General features: G+C 35.5%; 1 protein-coding gene and 1 pseudogene across 1 annotated transcript; both read left to right on the top strand.

The window, feature by feature from the left end:
• The first annotated feature begins 13,963 nt into the window (after positions 1-13,963).
• LOC148586217 (L-type lectin-domain containing receptor kinase IX.1 pseudogene) lies at positions 13,964-16,950 on the top strand (annotated as a pseudogene).
• Positions 16,951-20,957: 4,007 nt separating this feature from the next.
• LOC148586218 (uncharacterized) lies at positions 20,958-22,099 on the top strand. Its single transcript, XM_088515182.1, has 2 exons — positions 20,958-21,997; positions 22,093-22,099. The coding sequence occupies exons 1-2, from the start codon at positions 20,958-20,960 to the stop codon at positions 22,097-22,099; spliced, it is 1,047 nt and encodes a 348-aa protein (XP_088371308.1).
• The last annotated feature ends 1,662 nt before the right edge of the window (positions 22,100-23,761 follow it).

Genomic DNA, 23,761 nt, shown 5'->3' on the forward strand with positions numbered 1-23,761 from the left:
GGGGGCAGCAAACATGGTCCTCACAAAATTTTTGAATTACATCTGAATTACATGTTATTGATGAAATAGATCACTGAAAATTAATTTTTTTATCTCTCAAAAGTACGTTCTGTTTTTTCTCTACACCTAAAATTCTAATCCTCTTGAAGGTGTGTATCACATTATAAGAATATAATAATACTATACTTGCTCTTATTTTTTTATACAAATTTTTTACAACCAGTGACTTTTAAAATCACTATAGAATATGAGATGAAATTTTATTGAATTTTTATCTAATTGTAATTTTAAAAGCACCTATTAATTTGAAAAGTAAGTGTAACATTAATCCTGAATGTGAACTCTACCTTATTGATTTAAGGATATGAATAATTAAAAAAAATCTTCTGAAAATCTCCCTGAATTTTCACTGGTTTTGACATATTCTCAAAGTTTAAAAACTATCAAAAGGGTATTAAACTTTTAATTTCTTTCAATTACCCTCATTCTATTAGGATTTTCCACTAAAAAAAAAAAAAAAAAAAAAATTCCAAAGATTTTTTTTTTTTTTTTTTATAAAATAAAAAGGCTAAATCTTTACAATTTTTTTTATAATAAATACCATGAGTATTTTGGAAATTTTGACATAATTTAACTGAAATTCTAACAAAATGGGTAATTGAAAGAAATTAAAAGTTCAAATTGAAAGTTTTTGAATTTAGAGGGAATACTTTTGGATAGAATTTTCTTCCAAACTGAGTTGGAAGAACTTCCTTCAACCTAGTCTATAAAAAATAAAAATGACACATGTTCCTTTTTTTTTTTTTTAATAACATGTGAGATGACCATCAAGATGGTAGTTGAGTTGGTAAAGCAGCAGGGGATAAGGTTCAATTCCCGCCTCCTTTCTTTCTAGTGGTCATGGGTTCGAATCGGCTTGTGGTAGTAGTCTACGAACCAAATGCTACTAAGAAGGGGTTTTACCAACTTGCACTTTGGTGAGGCTGTGCTAACGGACTCTCCTTACCAAGTAGTAGCTATGACTCAAACCGAGCATTTTACAGCGGGTAGGAACCCCGATGGTCACGCCCAAGGGAAAAAATTACACTGGTCGTCTCTTCTTGTCTTTTGAATTAAAAAAAAATAATAATAATAAAATAAAATAAAATAAAATAACATGTTAGATGCAAATGAGTTTTTAATATTATTTATTCTAACTTTGTCCATGCTATTAAAAAAAATGTGCATTTCACATGTTCAAATGACACATGTCATTTTTATAAATTGAGTTGGAGGAAGTTCCTCCAACCCAATTTGGAGTAAAACTCTGTCCAATACTTTTAACGAGTACAAGTTTAGAGAGAATTTTGTGAAGTTTTTCCAATAATTAATAGGGATAACTTCACTTTAAACCCTTGAATTACTAAGCAATTTGAAAAGCCCCCAAACTTCAAAAGCTTTCAATTTGGATCCATGAACTTTCAATTGCAATCAATTTGAACCTCTTCCGTCAGATTTAAAACGTTAAAGGCAAGAAAATGACTACCCTTGACTTTTTTTAAAATTACAAATTTACCCTTAAATCCAATTTTTTTTTTTTTAAGTTAAAAAAGAAGTCAGGGATATTTTTTGGTTTTTTTAAGGATAAATCAAGGAAGTTAACGACTAAATTTGACGGAAGGGTTCAAGTTGACTACATTAATATTTGAAAGTTCAGAGATCCAAATTGAAAGAATTTAAAGTTTGAGAGCTTATTAAATTGTATGGTAATTCAAGAATATAGAGTGAATTTATCCTAATTAAGACTTTGATGTACTTAGGCTACTGATGAGTTATAGATCAAGATTTTTATTTGATTCATCACCTAGAATTTTTTCAATTCTAATCATTACTTTGAAATCAAATGTTGATAATTTTGTCATATTATCATTTTTTCATTTGTTTAGAGTTTATCATATGAGAAAAATAAAAATAAAAAAAAAACCCGACGATTTCTCGACGCTCTTCCGATTAGAAAAAAAAACAAAAAAAAACCTGACGATTTCTCTTCACCTTCACGCACAGCTGCAGCTTCTCCTTCACCTTCACGCTCAACACACACAGGCTGCACAGCTTCTCTCTCTCGGCCGAGCTTCACTCTTCAAACCCGATGCAGGTACTCTCATCTCTCTCTTTCTTTGCTGAATTGTATGTATGGAGCAATTCATGGAGCATTTTGATTTTGGTTTCTTTCCCTATTAATGTATCAGATCTGTGATTTTTTTCTGAAGCTTTTCAAGATAAAATTTTTTCTGAAGATTTTTTCTCTGTTTGTCTGAAGCTTTTCGATCTAGAGAAAGAAAATTTCAGATCATCGATTGTGTTTTACTCTCGTATCGATCAGTTGGGACGGATTGGGTTTCGGGTCAATGGTGTGGATTTTGGAAAATGAGAACTTCTACAGTTGTTTTAGTGTTTAATTTTTGGAGTTTTTGATTGGTAGCTGTTGTTTTTCTTGCTTTTTGCCTTGAATTGCTCTGACTGGCTGCGAAGAGAATATGGGATGCGATTATGGGAAGAGAGTAGAGAATAAATGCCTTAGCTCTGTTTATGGTTGAATTTGGCTATGATTGTTTTGAATTTCTCGTGGTTTTGCCCACTTTGGTTGGTGTTTGTAGTAAAATTCATCACGCCCCCTCTGCCTCTTATGTAAAAAGGGAGCCAAAAAGAATTGTAGTCGTGCAAAAGTGGTTTACTTGAAACCTTTTTCAGAACGTCAATGTATGTTGCACACACCCATCATTATTGTCTACCGCAAATCTTCATTGCCATGGAAGATTATGAACATTTTAATTGTGATATCAAAGCCTTAAAAAGAGGGGAGTATGACCCACAAGAGAGGCCCAGTTACTTTGGACAATTGCAATCCATGGCTTTGAACACCAATTGTTTGACGAAAATGGCCAAAGAAGAAGTTCACCAACAGCAACATCACCAACTGGGTCTCTGTCTTTGTCTCTCTCTTTCTCTCTCTCCCAGTTCACTCCCTCAACCTCACCACCACCACCTGTCTTCTTTTTCTCTCTTTTACCATTTTTCTCTCTGGATTTTCTTGCTCTCCATGGACCAAAGTGACAAGCAGCAGCAGCAGCTGTCGTTGGCCAAGTGCGCGCGGCAGTGATGCAATGAAGAATGGTTTGTTTTATGCATTTGTTTTTTTCTATGTTTGAGTGTTGTAATTCACTCCAATTATCTTATTTTTATTATAAGCATATATTTTCATTTCTTAATTGTTTGATATCTCGGTTTATGCCTTTTATCTTGTAATTAGTTCTTATTCCTGTTCATGTGTGCTGGATGGCTAGTTTTTATTCTATCGTTGCTGAAGTGATGCAATGAGTGATATGTTTTGATGTTTAATACACTTCAGTATCAGATTTTTAGTTCCTGCCTTCCTTTGAATAAAGTTAAATAATTTGTATGCATGTATTTCTATTCTAAAAATTGCTTGAGTTATGTGCTGAAAGAGATGGCTTTATTTTCTTTTCTTGTTTCTTCTATTTTCTTTTCCTTTTTCTTTTTTCAATACTTTATTTTCTGTCTAATGTTGTGACATGCTTTTTATTTTTGTTTTTTTTAAGGCTGAACTGGCCGATTGCTTAGAAAGGGATGGCTTTAAGTCCATCCTTAAAGCACTTGGTTGCTGAACTGGCTCCATTTTTATGTTGTTTGTAGACGGATTCGACCATTTGAATGGAGATGAGAAGGTAGCAAGAGAATTTTTGGTAAAGAATGCTAAGCTTAGAAAGTTTTGGTTGGACAACATCTTCAAAACCCATGGAAATTAGAATTTGCGTATTATTGATATGTAGTAATATACTAATTAACTTGGATGGTAGTTCTTTGGCCAAAATATTGTAATATTTGTGGTTGAATTTTAGAATTCATGGTAATTTTTTCTTTTTTCAAGCAAGATGAAAGTAACTTACTTGCCCTTTCATATATATCAACCTTCCTAGATGTGGAATATTCATAATATTGATGTATTGAAGTTCAATTTAACCTAGATGATGGACATTTTAGATACAGTACTTTCAAAATACCTTTTCTATTTTTCTATTTTCTATTTTTTTTTTCTCAAAAAATGGAAATTCCAAAAATATTCTCAGATAGGTTGATTAGTTTTGTCAAATTTTAACAAACATAAATTATTTTATATTAATATTTATATATTGTGAATAAAAATTACATTTTATAGATTAACATAATTAAATGAAAATATTAAAAAAAAATGATTTTCCGTGCTGGCGGTAAACACTGTAAAATGTTTTCAGCGGAAAACATTTTCAAGAAAAATGACTTCCCTTAAAATATTTTTCAACGAAAATCATTTTACGTTGAAGTAAACGGAGCCTAAATTGGATCATAAGAAAATTTTTCTATTCTAGTATTGAAAAGTGTCACGTACATGAGACAGCATGTGGTTTTTTTTTTTTTTTTCTTAATATTATTATTATTATTATTATATGTACTTCTCATATATTTTTTTACTACCATTAATTAAAACATTATGCGATGATGATAGGCCAACTGTGAGCACACATGAGGTCCATTTGGCATTGGCGTGTTGTTACTATTTAGTTCCAAGTTACTATAGCAAAAATTGATTAATGTGAATATATATATATATATATATATATATATATATTATGAAAAAATGAAAAAAAAAAATTATTTTGTAGTGATTTTTTTATTTGAATAGTAATAAAAAAGAATTCATATGATGTAACAAATAAGAGTATTGAGAGTTAAATTTTTTTTTTGATAAATAGTGATTGAATGTAATTGGCAAACCGTGCCGTGAGACTTCGAGCTAGTGCTTAGGAGAAGTATATAATTTCCGAAACTCATATGGAAATAATTATAAATGTGCCTTTGAACAGCATTATTTCTGGATCAATTTCGAAAATCATTCTAGTCCGTAGTGCTGCTCGAGATTTCCCGGTCAACGGAGGATCTTGACCACCAAACCAGCCGCCCACGTGAGAGTTGAAGAGACAATAACTTCATTGTGGATGTCCCTCAAATTATTGATAGAGTCGATGCTCCATTCAAACTATATATCAAAATTTGTAACTATCTCTAAGGCAACAGAAAGGCAAATAATCTTAAAATTTTTAAGAACAGAAAAATTTTCTTATAAATTAACAAATTAAAAATTAAAATTTAAAAACTAAAAATTAAACAAAAAAGAAGTCGGCGACTATCTTTAGTTGGCTGAGGGGTGGCTGAACCACTTTCAAATGGCCAAGAAATTATTCGGCAGCCCTCTTCGGCTATATCTGGATGGCCAATCCACCTTATGGCCATTGACAGTAATTCAGCCACTTCTCAATTTTTATTTTTCAGTTGATCGGGACGGCCACAAAACATCTCAAATAACAACGAGAGTGGCTCACTTTAAAAAAAACATATGGCCAACGGAGAGTGCCCAATCCACTCCTTACTTATTTGAGGTATTGCAGCTACATGGTAAATATCATAGGCCCATAGAAAAGGCGCGTCTGTAAGAAAACATAATAATAAATAAATAATAAAAAAAAAGTTTATCAAATATAAAAAATATTTGATAACGTGACGTGAAGCAGAAGACTTGGAAATTTGATCAAAAAAACCCTGCCACACAATGGATAATGACTTTAGAATTTCTGTAGCTGGACATTTCAATATGAACTACTTTTCAGCAAAGAGTGGCGTGCTTCTTGGTTTGGAAAAAATAAGGTTGGCCGAATCACTTCAAATGACTATAATGGTGGAGATATGGCGAAGAAAAAATGGTTGAAGGTAACTCAGCTACATGTTAGACACTTAAATTGCCACGTGCCCAGAAATAATGAGACGCTTTAAAAATAAAAAATAAAAAACTTATGAAATGCACGCTGTAGCTTTCTTATCGTGAAACACAAGACATGGAAATGAGATCAAAAAAGGCCCACTTCAAGGGATTAGACTTTGGACATTTCAACATGAACAACTTTTGAGCAAAGCTTAGCGTGCTACTTGGTTTGAAAAAAAATGGAGACTTACTTGTCAATCATAAATGCATTGTATTTGAATGCGGAAATTTATATCTATCACATCGCAACTTGCTCCTAAATTTGTGCAGACTTACTTATCAATCATAAATGCATTGAATTTGAGTGCGGAAATTTATATCTATCACCAGAGACGGAGGGAGGGGGGAACCGGGGTAGGCCATGGTCCCCCCAAAATAAGGGGAAAAAAAATTATAAGTAAAAAAAAAAAAAAAAGTAAAGTAAAGTAAAGTAAAGTTTTAAGTTTAGTCATTTGGGTCCCCTCCAAAAAAAAATTTGGCCATATTTTTAGATTTTTCGGCCTTATTCAATAAAAACTTTTGGCCATATTTTTAATTTTTTTAGACCATACCCATTAATTTTTTTTTTTTTTTGGTTCTTACTTTCAAATGCTCACTTTTTTTTGCCCTACGCTAGTCTTTATTTCATAAAAAATAATCAAAATAATTTTTTTTTTTAATAAAAAAATTCTAAAGAACTGAAAAAAAAAAAAAAAAAAAAAAAGAATTTTTGGCTAGCCCCCTCCCATAAAATTTTTTGGCTCCATCCCTATCTATCACATCGCAACTTTCTTCTAAATTTGTGCAAAATTATATCCACCGCATCGCAATTTGTTTCTAAATTTATATCTATTTCTAGCTTATATATATATATATATATATATATATCGCTTCTCTTTAAAAATACGTAATTGAAATAGTCCCATGTCAAATGAAGTACTACATGTATATCGTTTCTCTTTAAAAATACGTAATTGAAATAGTCCCATGTCAAATGAAGTACTACACGATACCAATGAGGCCGGCCATGTTGTCAAGCCACGCTTTCATTATAAGAGGTTTGATACGGACGCAACACAAACTCAACTCATGGCCAACTTCTCTCCTACGTGTAAAAAAATTTGAATTTTAAACCAAACAAATTGTCTTCTTTCCCAAATTTTCGGAATCCCAAAATCCCCTCTCTCAATTTCTTTTGTTGTTAAATGACACGTAGGAGAGAAGTTGGTCCTAAGTTGGGTTTGTGTTGTGCCTTTAACATTTTCCCTTATTTAAACCGACATGTCATAGGCCTTGACAAGTCATTCACTAAGGTATTTTCAACTATTAATGCACATTCAAAGTCTAAATCTCTTTTGGAGATTATAGTACTATATATTGAAAATGAGAGCAATTGAATTATAATCTCTTTTGGAGATTATAATTCAATAATTGATCATACAAAAACTAAAATTTTAGATGTATCGAGACGATTTTTTGTTTTTTAAATTATGATGTAAAAATTTAATTTTAAAAACATTGAAAAAAATATATATATATATTTTTTTAAATGAGAATCATTTTGAAGTTTGGGAACTGAAGCCCCCAAACCCCTTTAGTAGTTTCCCCCATGCAGACACCATCAAGAGATTCAAATCTTGTTGCATTAGAGTATCTATGGAATTACGAGCCACTTTACCTATATATACACGAGACTATTAAAAAATTAGAGGGTTTTCATCTATTTTTTATTTATTAAAAATGGTTAAAATATTAACGAACAACTTAAATTTTTTAAGTTTTTTTATTAATAATACTACACACACTCTCACTCTTTTACTCATTTTTCAACATTAATATTGGCCTTTCAAATCTCCATTAGATTAAAATCTAATAAAAATTTATCCAAAATTTAATAATGTTTTTAAAAAGTCACCTATAATTGTGGAGAAATAGAAATATAAAAAAAAAGAAAAAAAAAGAAAAAAAGAGTATGCCTTCTTCACAAATCATTAGCAAAATAAATTCAAACCTCATTTCATTTTTATATCACATAAAAAAAATAAAAAAATCAGCCATTTAAAAAAAAAAAAAAAAATCTTAAAAAGGGTTATCAAACACCACTAGTTAGTGGGTTTTTGAAACTTCTCTCCATGACAACGTGGCATGAAAGGATGATGTGATATATAGCTTATAATGAGGAAAATGTTAAAGGCACAACACAAATCCAACTTAGGACCAACTTCTCTCCTATGTGTCATTTAACAACAAAAGAAATTGAGAGAGAGGATTTTGGGATTCCGAAAATTTGAGAAAGAAGACAATTTGTTTGGTTTAAAATTCAAATTTTTTTACACGTAGGAAAGAAGTTGGCCATGAGTTGGGTTTGTGTTGTGTCCGTATCAAACCTCTTAAATAAGCCATGGGTTTTCCTCATCAAACAACACATAGGATTGTTTCATAGTTAAGGAAATGTCAATTTAAATAGGAAAATGTTAAAGTCACAACATAAATCCAACTTATGGCCAACTTCTCTCTTACGTGTCATTTAACAACAAAAGAAATTGAGAGAGAAGATTTTGGGATTCCGAAAATTTGGGAGAAAAGACAATTTGTTTGGTTTAAAATTCAAATTTTTTTACACGTAGGAGAGAAGTTGGCCATGAGTTGGGTTTGTGTTGTGTCCGTATCAAACCTCATTTAAATAAGCCATGAACAAGTGTATGGATTTTTACAAGAAATCTTTATTTTAATACAACTCATGTGAAACTTTGTATATTGTCATGCTTGCGCGGTAGTTTTGATTTATTTAAGAGAAAAAGGTGAATCACAGGTTGAAGCTCGTATTTGACGGATCCAGATCCTCTCCAGTCTCTACTTAATGGCTAGGATGGCCCTATGAGAATCCAAGGGACATCCTCATGCCACGTGTCCTATTTATTAAAATATATTAAAATATTATTTTTTATTTTATAAATAAATAAAAACTAAAATAATTTTATTTTATTTTATTTTATTTTATTTTATTTTTTTATGGCCCTTGGGGGTGGATCGGCCACCCCCAACGGCTAAATCAATTTTTTTTTTTTTGATTTGGCCCATGGGGGTGGTCGGACCACCCCCAAGGGCCATGGGGTGGCCGAAGCCACCCCAAGCCCAACTGGAGGTGATCTAGCCACCCCTTAATATTTTATTATTTTTTAAAATTTTTTATTATTATTTTTTTAATTAAATTTAAAATATATATATATATATATAATATTTTATTATTATTATTTCTATTAATGGGATAAATGTTTCATTTATGGCCTAAAAATCTTTCTAGAGAGACCCTAACTATTAATTGAATATTTTTCAGTGCAAAATAAATTTTTTCGACCGGAGAGGATCCTCTTCTGTATTTGGCCCACATTCCTTCGTGGGCCATAGGTCGAATAATGAAGGTTGTTGATAGAGGACAATTTTCAACCATATTTGCTTTAACAAAAGGGACATATATAGTGATTTTGACATCATATGGGGACATAATTAATGGCTCAGGAAAGCTCAATTAGAGGGTTAAAAAGTCATATTTCATTAAATTTTTCTAATTCAAATGTTTACTGAGTTAAAACAGACCGTAAAAAGAAAATTGAAAAGCTGTACAAAATTGCTTGTCCATAGTTTATGCTTGAACAAGCTTTAAAACGAGTTGACAAAATAGCTTGTTTAACAACTCATATGAAGTTGGGTTCGAATGAGTTATTTATAGAAGCACTCGTTTAAAGTTGGGTTAGAACGAGCTGCTGTGTGAATTGAGAATTCAAGAATACGAGGAAACCATAATTAGGTTCGAAAGAGCCTCTTACACGTTCAGACAAGCTTCAATAAATTTTTGTAAACTAACTTTAATTTGAGCGTTTTCTTAGGTTCAGGAGTCTAGGTAGTATAAATATATGTAGGGCTGGGTATCGGTCGGTTAACACCGGTTAATGGACTTATCGGTCGGTTAACCGATAAGTTATCGGTTAACCAAATCTTAACCGATTACCGACCGATAAGAAGTCTTAACCGAAAATTATCGGTCAAATCGGTAATCGGTTAACCGGTCGGTTAATCGGTCGGTTAAACCGGTTTGAGCTTTTGTAGGCTTTTTATTGGGCTTTCTTATTGATTGCTAATAGGGTCAAAAATTAATTTGAGAATTGCTAGATTGAGTTTTGTGGGCTTTTTATTAGGCTTTTTTTTTTTTAGTTTATATTAATATAATAAACTATCTCTCTTACTCGGAGCATCATCTGAGATTGCTCCATGAGCAGAAATGCAAAATCGGTTCTACTGTTCTAGCTTCTGGAAGCCCATTTCGTTTTAATGAACAAAATATGTCAACCAAAAAATCAAGCTTTATCTGATTCAAAATGGCAAAATTGAAATTCTTCATTGGAAGGAAATTCGACGTCGTTTTGGTTTTAACTTTTAATAATAAATATAAAATTTTAAAAAATTAAAAATTAAAATAACTTATCGGTCATATCGGTCATATTGGTTAACCGATAAAAAAATTTTAACCGACCGATAAGCTTATCGGTATAAAATTTTTAACCGATTACCGACCGATAACTATCGGTTACGGTTAATATCGGTTCGATTAAAGTCGGTAATTGGTAATCGGTTAATCTGCCCACCCCTAAATATATGTAATGGCTATCTAGAGCCTTAATTTATTATGTTATTTTGACCAGTTATCAATGAAAAACACTTTTAAAAGTGGTTTTCTTTTCTATCCACATTAAATCCTTGATTTTATTAGTTTTAAGAAGAGTTAGTGATTCTTATCTTGTTTGTCTTGACAAACTAATCACGACGCGCTGCATTAATTGATATCAAAGTCAAGTTGCACTGCATCAATTGTTTAATTGTTGATGGAGATCTTGTGGGCTCAACGACAACAAAATCCGTCCAAAGCACGTTAACTAGGAATAGGATCTTCTCCAGTCCATTATGGACTGAAAAATATCTAGTTTATGGCTACTTTGGCCACAAATGGAACACATATCCTACTAGTAAAAATAATAATAAAATATTATTTTAAATTACAAAAAATTAAAAAAGAAAAAAGAAAAGAAAGGGGCGACTGGCCACCATAGGGGATGGCCGGCCACCCCCATTTTGGATAGGGGTGGCTCATAGCCACCCCCAATGACCGGCCAGGGGGTGGCCAAACCATCCCTATGGCCTATGGAGGTGGTTCGGCCACCCCCATATTGCAAAAAGGGGATGGCCAAAGTCACCCCATGGCCCTTGAGGGTGGTTCGGCCACCCCCAAGGGCCAACCCTTTTATTTTATTTTATTTTTTTTATTTTTAAACTTTGGCTCTTGGGGGTGGCCAAACCACCCCCAAGGGCCATGGGGTCGCTTTGGCCACCCCAGATCGGCCGGTCTGGGGTGGTCGAAGCCACCCCTTGGCCCAAAGGGGGTGGCCGAGCCACCCCCAAGGCTCTTGGGGGTGGTTCAGCCACCCCCTTTTTGCAAGATGGGGGTGGCCGGCCATTGGGGGTGTTTGAGCCACCCCCTACCCAAAATGGGGGTGACTGGCCACCCCCTATGGTGGCTAGCCACCCCCTTCTCTCTCTCTCTCTCTCTCTTTTTTTTTCTTAATTTTTTTTTAATTTAAAATAATTTATTATTATTAGTTTTATTAGTGAGATATGTGTCTTATTTGTGACCATAGGATTTTTGAGAAAAAATTCTAGCCATAAACTGAATATTCTTTAATCTATAATGGACTGGAGAGGATCCTATTCCCGTTAACTAGCAGAGCAGGAACGTTAGTAATTACTACTCTTAACTTTCAGCAAGAATATTTGGAATTTGACTTGAAAAAAGTGTTGGAAATTTTCGTGCATTCACATGGCCATGGGAGAACCACGTTAAAAGCTTGGGGGCAGCAAACATGCTCCTCACAAATTTTTTAAATTACATCTGAATTACATGTTTTTGATGAAATAGATCACTGAAAATTAATTTGTTTCTCTCTCTCAAAAGTACTTTTTGTTTTTTTCTCTACACCTAAAATTCTAGTCCTCTTGAAGGTGTGTATCACATTATAAGAATAGAATGATACTATACTTACTCTTATTTTTTTATACAATTTTTTTTTTGCACCGAGTGACTTTTAAAATCATTGTGAAATATGAGATGAAATTTTCTTGAATTTTGATTCAATTATAATTTCAAAAGCACTTATTGATGTGAAAAGTAAGTGTAACATTAATCCTTAATGTGAACTCTACCTTATTGATTTAAGGATATGAATAATTAAGGAAAATCTTCAGAAAATCTCCCTGAATTTTCACTAGTTTTAACATATTCTCAAAGTTTAAAAACTATCAAAAGGGTATTAAACTTTTAATTTCTTTCAATTACCCTCATTCCATTAGGATTTTCCACTAAGAATATATATATTACAAAGATTTTTTTTTTTTTTTTTTTTTTTTTTTTTTTTTTTTTATAAAATAAAAAAGGCTGAATCTTTACAATTTTTTTAGAATAAAAACCATGAGTATTTTGAAAATTTTGACAAAATTTAACCGAAATTCTAACAAAATGGGTAATTGAAAGAAATTAAAAGTTCGATACTCTTAATTGAGAGTTTTTGAATTTAGAGGGAATACTTTTGGATAGAGTTTTCCTCCAAACTAAGTTGAAGAAACTTCCTCCAACCCAGTCTATAAAAATGACACGTGTTCTTTTTTTTTAATAACATGTGAGATGACCACCAAGGTGGTAGTTGAGTTGGTAAAGCAGCAGGGGATAAGGTTCAATTCCCCCCTCCTTTCTTCCTAGTGGTCATGGGTGCGAACCCACTTGCAATAGTAGTCTGCGAACTAGATGCTACTAAGAAAGGGCTTTACCAACTTGCACTTTAGTAAGGCTGTGGTGACGAACTCTCCTTACCAGGTAGTAGCTATGGCTCAAGCCGAACATTCCACAATGGGTGGAAACCTTGATGGTCACGCCCAAGGGGAAAAATTACACTGGTCGCCCTTTCCCGCCCTTTAAATAGAAACAAAATAAATAAATAACATGTCAGATGCAAATGAGTTTTTAATATTATTTATTCCAACTTTATCCCTGCTATTAAAAAAAATGTGCATCTCACATGTTCAAATGATACATGTCATTTTTATAAATTGAGTTGGAGGAAGTTCCTCCAACCCAATTTGGAGGAAAACTCTGTCCAATACTTTTAACGAGTACAAGTTCAAAGTGAGAATTTTGTGAAGTTTTCCCAATAATTAATAGGGGTAACTTCATTTTAAACCCTAGAATTACCAAGCAATTTGAAAAGCCTCCAAACTTCAAAACCTTTCAATTTGGACCCTTGAACTTTCAATTGCAACCAATTTGAACCTCTTCCGTCAGATTTAAAACGTAAAAGGCAAGAAAATGACTACCCCTGACTTTTTATAAAATTACAAATTTACCCTTAAATCCTTTTCTTCTTTTTTTTTTTTAAGTTGAAAAAAGAAGTCAGGGATATTTTTTGGTTTTTTTAGGGGTAAGTCAGGGAAGTTAACGGCTAAATTTGACGGAAGGGTTCAAATTGACTGCAATTGAAAATTTAATGGTTCAAATTAAGAGAATTTGAAGTTTGAGGGCTTATTAAATTGAAGTGAAGTTACCCTAATTAATAAGACTTTGATGTACTTAGGCTACTGATGAGTTATAGATCAAGATTTTTATGGGATTCATCACCTAGAATTTTTTCAATTCTAATCATTACTTTGAAATCAAATGTTGATACTTTTGTCATATTATCACTTTTTCATTTGTTTAGAGTTTATCATATTTTATCATATGTGAAAAATAAAAATAAAAATATTTATGTGCCAAAATTTTAATCAATTTAAGAACCTCTTCCACGATCTGCTGCCACGACTTCTTCGTCTTACCGTGAGCAACTACCTGACGACTGAAAAATAAATATAGCGATAGCGGTATTGACTCTCGGTCAATCATTCATTGGACGGTGAAGAAGAAACGCATTTACTCAAATTTCTTGAAATAAACGACACGTTCTATTCAAAGAATAAATTTCAGCATAAAACAACACTTACTCAGACCTTTCTCTTTTCAAAGAAGAAATTCAACAAACAGATTCATACCCAACCATGGCTTTCCATCCACAAAAGCTGCTTCTTCATCTTCTCCACTGGATGACAACTATTTTCCTCTTTTTCATAATCCCCTGCGCATCTCAGTTATCATTCAACTACAACAATTTCTCTCAAACCAACAATGAAGCTATAACAACGACCGGAAATGCTACAATCTTAGGTTCACAGAACTAGATATGAATAATTTAATTAGATTATGTGATTCCTGAAGTTTAAAAAACGTCACAAAAACACCTTTTTTGTGATATGCAAAAATAACAAATAAGTTTCGATTTGCATCTAATTTTTTTATAATTTTTTGACAGAAACCATCAAATAATAAATACGGTCTTATGAATGACAGTTGTCATAATCTTATTGTGCTGCCATGGTATTGATTTCCGTCAAAAAAAAAAAATTATATGAAAGTTAGATCAAAAAACCTATTGATTATTTTTGCATATCATAAGGAGTAGTTATCAAAATATTTTTGAACCACATCAAACTTATTGCAAATTGATGTAACCAAGTAGGCTAATTTTTGTTTTTTCCAAAATAAATAAAGCCATGGCGATGTGGATTAGCAGGCAATCATTCATTGGACCATGAAAAGAAACGCGTTAAAGTCTAAACTAACCGCACAAAGGTGTTGAAATTAAGTGTCACGTTATATTGAAAGAAGAAATTTTCAGCAGAAACAAACATTTAATCAAACTTTAAATCTTTTCAATGAAGAAATTCAGCGCACAGAATCATTTTGTCAAAGCATTAATCACTTTCTGGTCAATAATGCGCAAGACGATCAACTCGCTGTGACGCCAAGTCATATATTTGACGACAATTTGATAACCCCTATGATCCCAGCCATGGCTTTCCACCCAGAAAAGCTGCTTCTTCATCTTCCCCACCTGATGATTACAACTATTTTCCTCTTTCTCATAATCCCCTGCGCATCTCAGTTATCATTCAACTTCACCGATTTCTCTCAAATCAACAACGGAACTATAACAATGGCAGGAAACGCTACAATCTCAGATTCACTCATCCAACTCACGCCAAATGCAGTGGACAACTGGGGTCGTGCCACGTATTCAGAAACCATGCATCTCTGGGAAAAGAGTACAGGAAAAGTCGCCAACTTCACTACCAGCTTCTCCTTTATCATCTCTTCGGAAGGTGCTGACGGGTATTCAGATGGGCTAACCTTCTTCCTCGCAAGCCCCGATTTCCCTCCACCGATTCCAACAGATGGCTCCGGCATTGGCCTTGTGAGCCGCGACCAAATGAGAGACTCAAGTTTCTTAGCTGCAAACAAATTTGTTGCCGTGGAATTTGATACTTTCCGCAATGATGATCCCAGATGGGATCCGCCGGAGCCAGTTCGTGAGCACGTCGGTATCAATATCAACGACATGAAATCTCGGAACACGACAGCATGGTATAGCGTTATTAAGGAGAAAAGAACATACAATTCTAGTATTAGTTACGATCCAAGCACACAAAATTTAAGTGTCAGCTTCACTGGATTCAGTAGTAATGATCACATCCCAATAGAGCAACACCTTTATTCTATTGTTGATTTGAGAGATTATTTACCAGAAAGGGTTGAATTTGGCTTCTCGGCTGGAACAGGATTGATTTCCGAGCTGCATATTCTTTGCTCGTGGTCTTTTGAATCGACAGCTCCACTTCTGATCATTCAGAAATCTCCACAACCACAGCCAAACAAGACTGAGAAATCTCCACAGCCACAGCCAAACAAGACTGAGAAATCTCCACAGCCACAGCCAAACAAGACTGAGAATGAAAGCAAGCGAGGTTTGGTTGTGGGGCTGAGCGTGGGTGCATCAGCATGCCTTTTAATTATGGGTTTGGGTTTGTTTTGGGTTATGAACAGGAAGAAGAATCGGGATAGAGGGGGAGGAGATCAGGATTTAGCTTTTGATCTTTCCATGGACGATGAATTTGAACGCGGTACAGGACCAAAGAAATTCTCCTACAAAGAATTGGTTCGTGCAACCAATAACTTTGCAGAGGAAAACATGCTTGGAGAAGGTGGATTTGGTGGGGTTTACAAAGGATTTTTAAGAGAAATGAATTTGTACGTTGCTGTCAAGAGGGTGTCAAGAGGGTCTAGACAGGGGATAAAGGAGTATGCATCTGAGGTGAAGAGTATTAGCCGACTGAGGCACAAGAATCTAGTGCAACTCATTGGTTGGTGTCATGAAAACAAAGATCTGCTACTCATTTATGAGTTCATGCCCAACGGCAGCTTGGATTCGCATCTTTTCAAAGGTAAGAGCTTGTTAACATGGGCAACGAGGTACAACATTGCTCAAGGTTTGGCATCTGCGTTGTTGTACTTGCATGAAGAATGGGAGCAATGTGTTTTGCATAGGGATATAAAGTCAAGCAACATCATGTTGGATTCAAGCTTCAACGCAAAGCTTGGGGATTTCGGTTTAGCAAGAATGGTTGAACACGCAAAGGGATCACAAACCACGGCTTTGGCCGGGACAATGGGCTATATGGCGCCTGAATGTGTCATCTCTGGCAGAGCTAGCAAGGAGTCAGATATATACAGTTTTGGAATTGTTACTTTAGAGATTGCCTGTGGAAGAAAAGCCATTGAAACCAAGGCTAAAGAAGACGAAATAATTTTACTAGAGTGGGTTTGGGAGCTTTATGGAAGGGGAAAGCTTCTTGATGCAGCCGACGCCAAATTGTGTGGAGAGTTTGATGAGCAGCAAATGGAACGATTGATGATCGTGGGGCTATGGTGTGGCCACCCAGATTACAGTCTCCGGCCTTCGATAAGAAAAGCCCTCCATGTGCTTGATTTTGAATCTCCATTACCCATTGATCTCGCACCAAAGATGCCTGTGCCAACCTATGTTGCCCCTTCAGGCAGGGCAACTACATCTACATCTTCAACTACTACATCTTCTACAGCATCTTCTTCTGCTTCCGCACTTCTATACTCACAGCCGGTTAATTAAGGGGGTAAGAATTGCAAAATTGGTTTCTCCTACCATAAATAATTTAATTATGTGATCCTAAATTTGTATACTAACTAATGCTAAAATTTTATTTATTCTGCTTATTAATTTACTAATAATGGGCGGGTGAATATCTTATGTTGTTGTCACCTGGTATGTAACAACTATGTATGAATGAATACCAGGTGAGTCTTTGGTTCAAATCTTAACAAAAATAAAAAATAAAAAATAAAATAAAATGATAAAATAAAAACAGTAAGGTGGCAGAGATGTGTGATCATCTTACCTAATCTACCTAACAAATTTGAAGATCATCAAAACATATCTGAAGCTAGCTTGGAAGTTGGTAGATCTACTTCAGTCAGCATTTAAAAGCCTTCTGTTTCTTTGTCTTTTTTTCGTACCCAAAAGAATGAAAGATAAAATACTAGTTTACAAACTAGTTGTCTTTCTATTTCTCTCTCTCTCTCTCTTTTATAGCTAAAGACAAATGACAAAATTAGACTAGAGAAGAGTGGAGGAAATCTTCTTCGTATTTCACTTGTATGAAAATACATTTTACGAAGCCTATAAATAGAGGCATTCAAAGACTAACTTACAAAGCTTTTTCTTCTCCATATTTATTGTATTAAATAACAAAAAACTCATCTCTAAGTTAAGACTTCAGTTGAGAATTAAATAAACACATGGGTTTAGAAAAACTAAAGTCTTTTATTAATTAAAAGAACTTATAACTTCTACCATTTGAAAAAACTTTCTTGTATTTTGATTTGTTTAGTTTCCAACACTCCCCCTCAAATCAAAACCTCCTCATGCCAAGCATGTCTCTTAGCCTCATGAAAATTGCACTTGATAATGGCTTAGTAAATATATCTGCTACTTGTTCAGTCGTGTGGCAATACTGGAGCTCTATTGTCTTCCGCTTGACATGGTCTCTAAGAAAGTGGAACCTAGTGTCAATGTGTTTACTCCTTCTATGTTGCACTGGATTCTTTGCTAACTTTATAGCTGATTGGTTATCCACGTAAATCACGGTTGGTTCTTCTTGTGGATGTTCCAGTTCCTTCAAGAGATTCCTTAGCCATATAGCTTCACAAATAGTAGACAAAGCTGCCACATACTCTACCTCACAGGTAGACAAGGCTACAATTCGTTGTTTCTTGGATGTCCAAGAAAATGCTGTAGAACTAAGATAGAATACATACCCAGTAGTAATTTTCGTCTCATCTTGGTCACATCCCCAATCAATATCTGAATAACCAACTAATTTCGCTTCATCACCATAGGCATAGAATAAACCAAGATTCAGAGTGCCTTTGATGTACCTTAGGATCCTTTTTGCAGCTAACCAATGAGTCTCCATTGGTGTCTCCATGTATTGACTCACAAGTCCAACTCCATAGACAATATCTGGCCTTGTGATCGTCAAGTACCTCAGACTTCCAACCAAACTCTTGTAAAGAGTTGGTTCAATAACTCGACCATCTCCTTCTTTTGACAACTTTATGCTTGTTTCAACTGGGGTATTCACAGAGTTGTAGCCATCCATCTTGAATTTCTCTAAAATCTCCCTCATGTACTTCTTTTGGGATATGAAAATTCCACCCTATTGTTGCTTCACTTCAATACCAAGGAAATAGGACACCAACCCGTTATCTATCATCTCAAACTCCTTAAACATTGATTGCTTGAATCCTTGAACATTTCACCACTATTTCCTATATATAACAGATCATCAACATATAGGCAAATGATTAGAAATTCACCACGATGGTTTTTCTTCATATAAACAGCATGCTCATATGGACATTTAGTGAAGCCGTTATGATGAAGGTAATTATCAATGCGTGCGTTCCAAACTCTTGGTGCTTGCTTTAAGCCATATAACGCCTTCTTAAGGTGGTACACCTTGCTTTCTTCTCCTTCCACTATAAAGCCTTCTGGTTGTTGTACGTACACCTCTCCTTCAAGGATGCCATTAAGAAAGGCTGACTTGACATCAAGTTGGTATATCTTCCAATTGTGATGAGCCGTGATAAGCGTCGAATGTTGCACATTCAAGCTCCTTAATTTACATATGTTAATTCCTTAGCATTGTTATTTGTTTGATTTTGTTTTGTTTTTGTGTTTTCAGCATATAAATCAAGATGCAATTAATTCCATTGATTTTGGGCTTAAAAGCACACTTTGAGAAGACCTAGAAGATATGGTTAAACTTAACCAATCATGGTTAAGTTTAAATCAAATAAAGAAAAGGATTAATTCGGAATTTCTCAAATTGGAGTCAAAATCGGATTGGATTCAATTTGGGATTCTGCATATGTCTCGGTATTTTGGCCATAACTTTTAGCTCAAATATCTGATTGAGATGATTCAAGTGGAACTGGAAAGCTAACTCAAATTTCTACAAATCATTGTGAAATAGCATTTTCCTAATTCGGAGCGCCGCATTGCCAAAATCGCCCCCCAAGATAGGAACGCAATTCTGGGCGAATCCTATTCCGATTTGGACTTAGGTTTTCTTTATCATAATTGGACTTGGACTTAAATCTCCGAAATTTATAGGATTACTAGGGCTTCTAGGACTCTCTTAAGCCCTATAAATAAGCCTCTAAGCATTGAGAAAAGACACACCGCTTCTAGAGCAAAATTCAGTAAAATAGTCTGTGGAGCTTAGGAGATCATGAGCAGCTAAACCCCTTCGTGGGGTGTTGATGTAACCCTATCCAAGCACAATGGTTTGATTGTATTTAATTTCTAGATTTTCAATTTATGCATGTTGATTGTATAACTATGAGGATTGCTATAATTGATTTATGTTCTTAATTATTAAATGCAATTGTTCTTAAATTCAAATATCAATATTTGTGAAATTCTTCTCTTGTCTTAGAAAGTATTTTACTTTTATTGAAATCAAATCATTCTTGTTTTCTGTGATTATGAGGATGATGGTTATACAATGGGTTTAATTGACATACGATCAATAGGATTTGATAGGCCATGCCTAGGGAAGACGGATTGTACTACACCCTAGTTTAGTGTAATTTAGGTAGACAGTCCGTGCCAACCGAAGATGGGTTACACTTATTCATTGATTGTATGTATCCTGTTATAGAATTTGATAATTTATACCTAGGGAAGACAGGTCGTACCGCGTCTTAGTAGTTAGGTGGACGATCCGTGCCAACCGAAGATAGATTATGCTTATTCTTTAATAAGGTAGTTTCTTGTTTATTTATAACATGCATAAAATGAATTTCTGGGATTAATTATAATTAGCCATTGTTGTGCGGATAGAGGTGAAGTCAATACCCTACACTCTCTCTCTTATTTTTAATCTCTTTTATTTTCATGCACTTTAGTTTTTAAAGAAAATCAAATCAATTCTCCGTTTTAATTAAGTTAATTTTGATCTTTTGAATTTTGATAATAAAACCCCTGCAGTCCTTGAGGTTCGACACCCTCTCTGTAGCCGTATCCTACAAAGATTCGTCCTATTGCGAGTGGTTATTTTTATAATTGATATTTTTGGTCACAAAAATACCACATCAATTTTTGGCGCCGTTGCCGGGGACTGCTTAACGGTTTTATTGTCAAATTTTAGAGATAAACTTTAGCTTAATAAATTATTTTCCTGTTTTAAGTTGCTAAATTTTAATTCTGTTTTGCGTTGATTTTATTCTTTTTCAGAAACTGCAAACAGGTCCGTAAGCTGCCTTCTCTGTGACTGCGATCGAACGCACCCTACCGTGCGATCGAGCGCACTTGCGGCATCCTGCATCCAGACCCTAAGTGCACACTAAGGCCGTTTGTGAGCTTGTTTGTTTTCTGTTTTAGCTTAATTTTTTTTTTCTTCTGTTTTCTTTTAAATTTCTGTTTAGTTTATGCTAGGTCGTCCTTCTTTATCTTTTCCATTAATTTCTTGCGACCTTGAAATCGAACGCACTCTTAGACAAATTAGATCCCAAAAGAACTCTAATTTGTTAGAGGAACGTTCCACTGAGACTATGGGGGACGGTAACCACGTAGCATTGCAAGATCACTATCTTCCTACCACTTACACTACTCCCACATGTCTCCGGTTGCCAGAAATTACGGCAACCCATTATGAAATTAAGCCCAGCACTATACGGAGTTTACCTTCTTTCCTAGGGCTTAGCACTGAAAATCCTTATGACTTCCTCAGTGATTTTGAAGCAATTTGTGATACCACTAAAATGAATGGATTCACTGAGGATGCCCTAAGGATGCGTCTTTTTCCTTTCTCCCTCAAGGAAAAAGCCAAACATTGGTTTCAATCCTTAACACCTAACTCTATTACTTCTTGGGCTCAATTACAGCAAGAATTTCTTAAGAAGTATTTTCCCATAGGAATGACCAATGATACTAGGAGAGCCATCACTACCTTCTCCCAGTATGAGGGAGAGGATTTCCATGAGACTTGGGATAGACTACAGAGACTGCTTAGATCATGTCCACACCACGCTGTCCCAAAATGGCAGCTAGTGCAGTGTTTTTATGATGGCCTGACCGAGTCCAATAGAAAAATGGTAGATGCATCATGTGGGGGGACATTCATGTTGAAAAGCGAAGATGAAGCATGGTCTATGTTTCAAAACTTGAGTAACAATTCTCTTCAGCAGGTCTCCGCCAGACGAAGGGCACCAGCACCTAAAGCACCCAAGACGGAGAGTTTGTATGAAGCCGGCCATTCCCCAAACATGGCCGACCAAGTGGTTGAAGCTATCTCCAAGAAGCTAGACCAAGTTCTGTTGATTGCTGGTTTTGCTCCTAATGCTACTCACACACATACTGAATCATGCTCATTCTTTTCCAGTCCTATGCATCAGATAAATAACTGCCCTGTTAATGGAAATTATACTGATATTGCAAATGAGCAGGTTAATGCAGCTTTCTCTAGACCGGGTAATGATCAGTACTTCAATACCTACAACCCCGGGTGGAGAAATCATCCAAATTCCTCGTGGGAGAATTCAAATTCGGGCAACTCGGCCCCAGGGCCATACAATAAAGCTCAATCCAACAGGCAGCCTTACCAACCTCATTCCACTTACCGGCCTCCACAACAGCACTACCAGTCTCCATCAGAGTCTAATTTTGAGGATCGAATTCTAAAAGCAGTGAATGAGCTGACCAGCGAGATAAAGCAGTCAATCAAATCTCAAGAGGAAAGAGTAAACTCACATACCCACTCCATTGCCAAGCTAGAAGCTCAAGTCGGACAACTTGCCAATACCCTCAACAGGAGGGAAGAAGGAAAGCTTCCAAGTCAACCAGTGACCAACCCTAGGGGACTATACATGGTAGAAGGAAGCACATCTCAACCGGAGCAAGTTCAAGCCGTCACCACATTGCGAAGTGGAAGAATGGTTGACAATCATGTGGAAGAAAAGAAGGATAAGCAAATTGAGGCCCCGCAAAATCTGCATCAGGACAAGGGTAAACAAGTAAGCATCAAGGCATCTTCATCATCTACCCCCACTCCTGAGGTACCATATGAGCCTAAGGCCCCCTTTCCAGAACGTCTCAAGGCACCCACCCACTTTGGGAAACAAGGAGAGAAGATACAAGACATGATGGAAACCTTCAAGCAGGTTCAAATCAACATCCCACTCCTTGAGGCCATCAAGCAAATTTCAGCCTATGCAAAGTTTCTCAAAGACCTGTGTACTCAAAAGACGAAGAATCAGAAGCACATTCCCAAGAAGGTCATTCTCACCGAGCAAGTAAGCTCTCTGATTCAGCATAACACTCCTCCGAAGTTCAAAGACCCTGGAGCGCCTACAATTTCATGCATCATCGGAAACACCGAGATTGAGAGAGCTCTCCTCGACTTAGGAGCTGGTGTTAATTTGCTTCCATACTCGGTATATCAGAAACTGGGCCTAGGGGAATTGAAACCGACAAGTACTGTCTTGCAATTGGCTGACCGCTCGATCAAGAAACCCCGCGGGATTGTGGAGGATGTCATTATCAAGGTGGACAAGTTCTACTATCCAGTTGACTTTATAGTTCTGGACACAGAACCGGTCCCAAATCCAGAGAAGCAAATTCCTGTCATCCTTGGGCGACCTTTCCTTGCCACAGCCAATGCATGCATAAATTGCCGAACCGGAGTAATGAAGATCTCCTTTGGAAATATGAAGATCAGATTGAACATCTTCAATGCCTTCCAGAATGTGCCTGATCAGAATGCATGTTACCTCTTGGATGACATTGGAGAAACTGTTGAAGACTCACTTCCTGATCCTCCATCTAGAGCCCCATCATGGAGCAACCCACCGGAGCCAATGCCTCTCACTTCAAGTACTCCACCACCTGATGACAACCCCACAGGGGACATATTTCATTCAAAAGTTGTTGAAGTTGATTTCATTGGGGTGGAAAATTTTTTGGCAAATTCCCTGGCTACCCCAGTTTTTGAGAACTCCCATAGAGACAATAGGTTGATCATGAAACCAGTTCAGGACAAACACCCTGAACATTGTCATGGGGAGCATCAAGACCTATTCGCTGGGAGAGGCAGTTTCGGGATGTTAAGAAGAATCCTCTTCCTTGTGGAGTGCTACATGATCATAAAGAAGAAGGGATGGAAGAGCTTGATTGGACTTCTGAAGGATCGAGGTAAGATCCTTCGGGACTCGGACTTACATTGAGAAATACCTCCTAGGATCAAGTGCAGGCCCTGTGCGCTTGACCCTCCACTCCACCAGGGCATATGATCTCCATCCAGGTTTATTTTCTCCATTGTTGTTTCATTCTTTGTTTATCTTTTTACAACAATGTGTGC

The sequence above is a fragment of the Corylus avellana genome, chromosome 4 (assembly GCF_965113065.1).
Source record: "Corylus avellana chromosome 4, dhCorAvel1.hap1.2, whole genome shotgun sequence".
In the NCBI taxonomy this organism is placed as follows: domain Eukaryota; kingdom Viridiplantae; phylum Streptophyta; class Magnoliopsida; order Fagales; family Betulaceae; genus Corylus; species Corylus avellana.

Bases quoted from the DNA above. Each gene is read 5' to 3' on its own strand.
- LOC148586218 (XM_088515182.1), top strand. From the start codon at position 20,958: ATGGGGGACGGTAACCACGTAGCATTGCAAGATCACTATCTTCCTACC.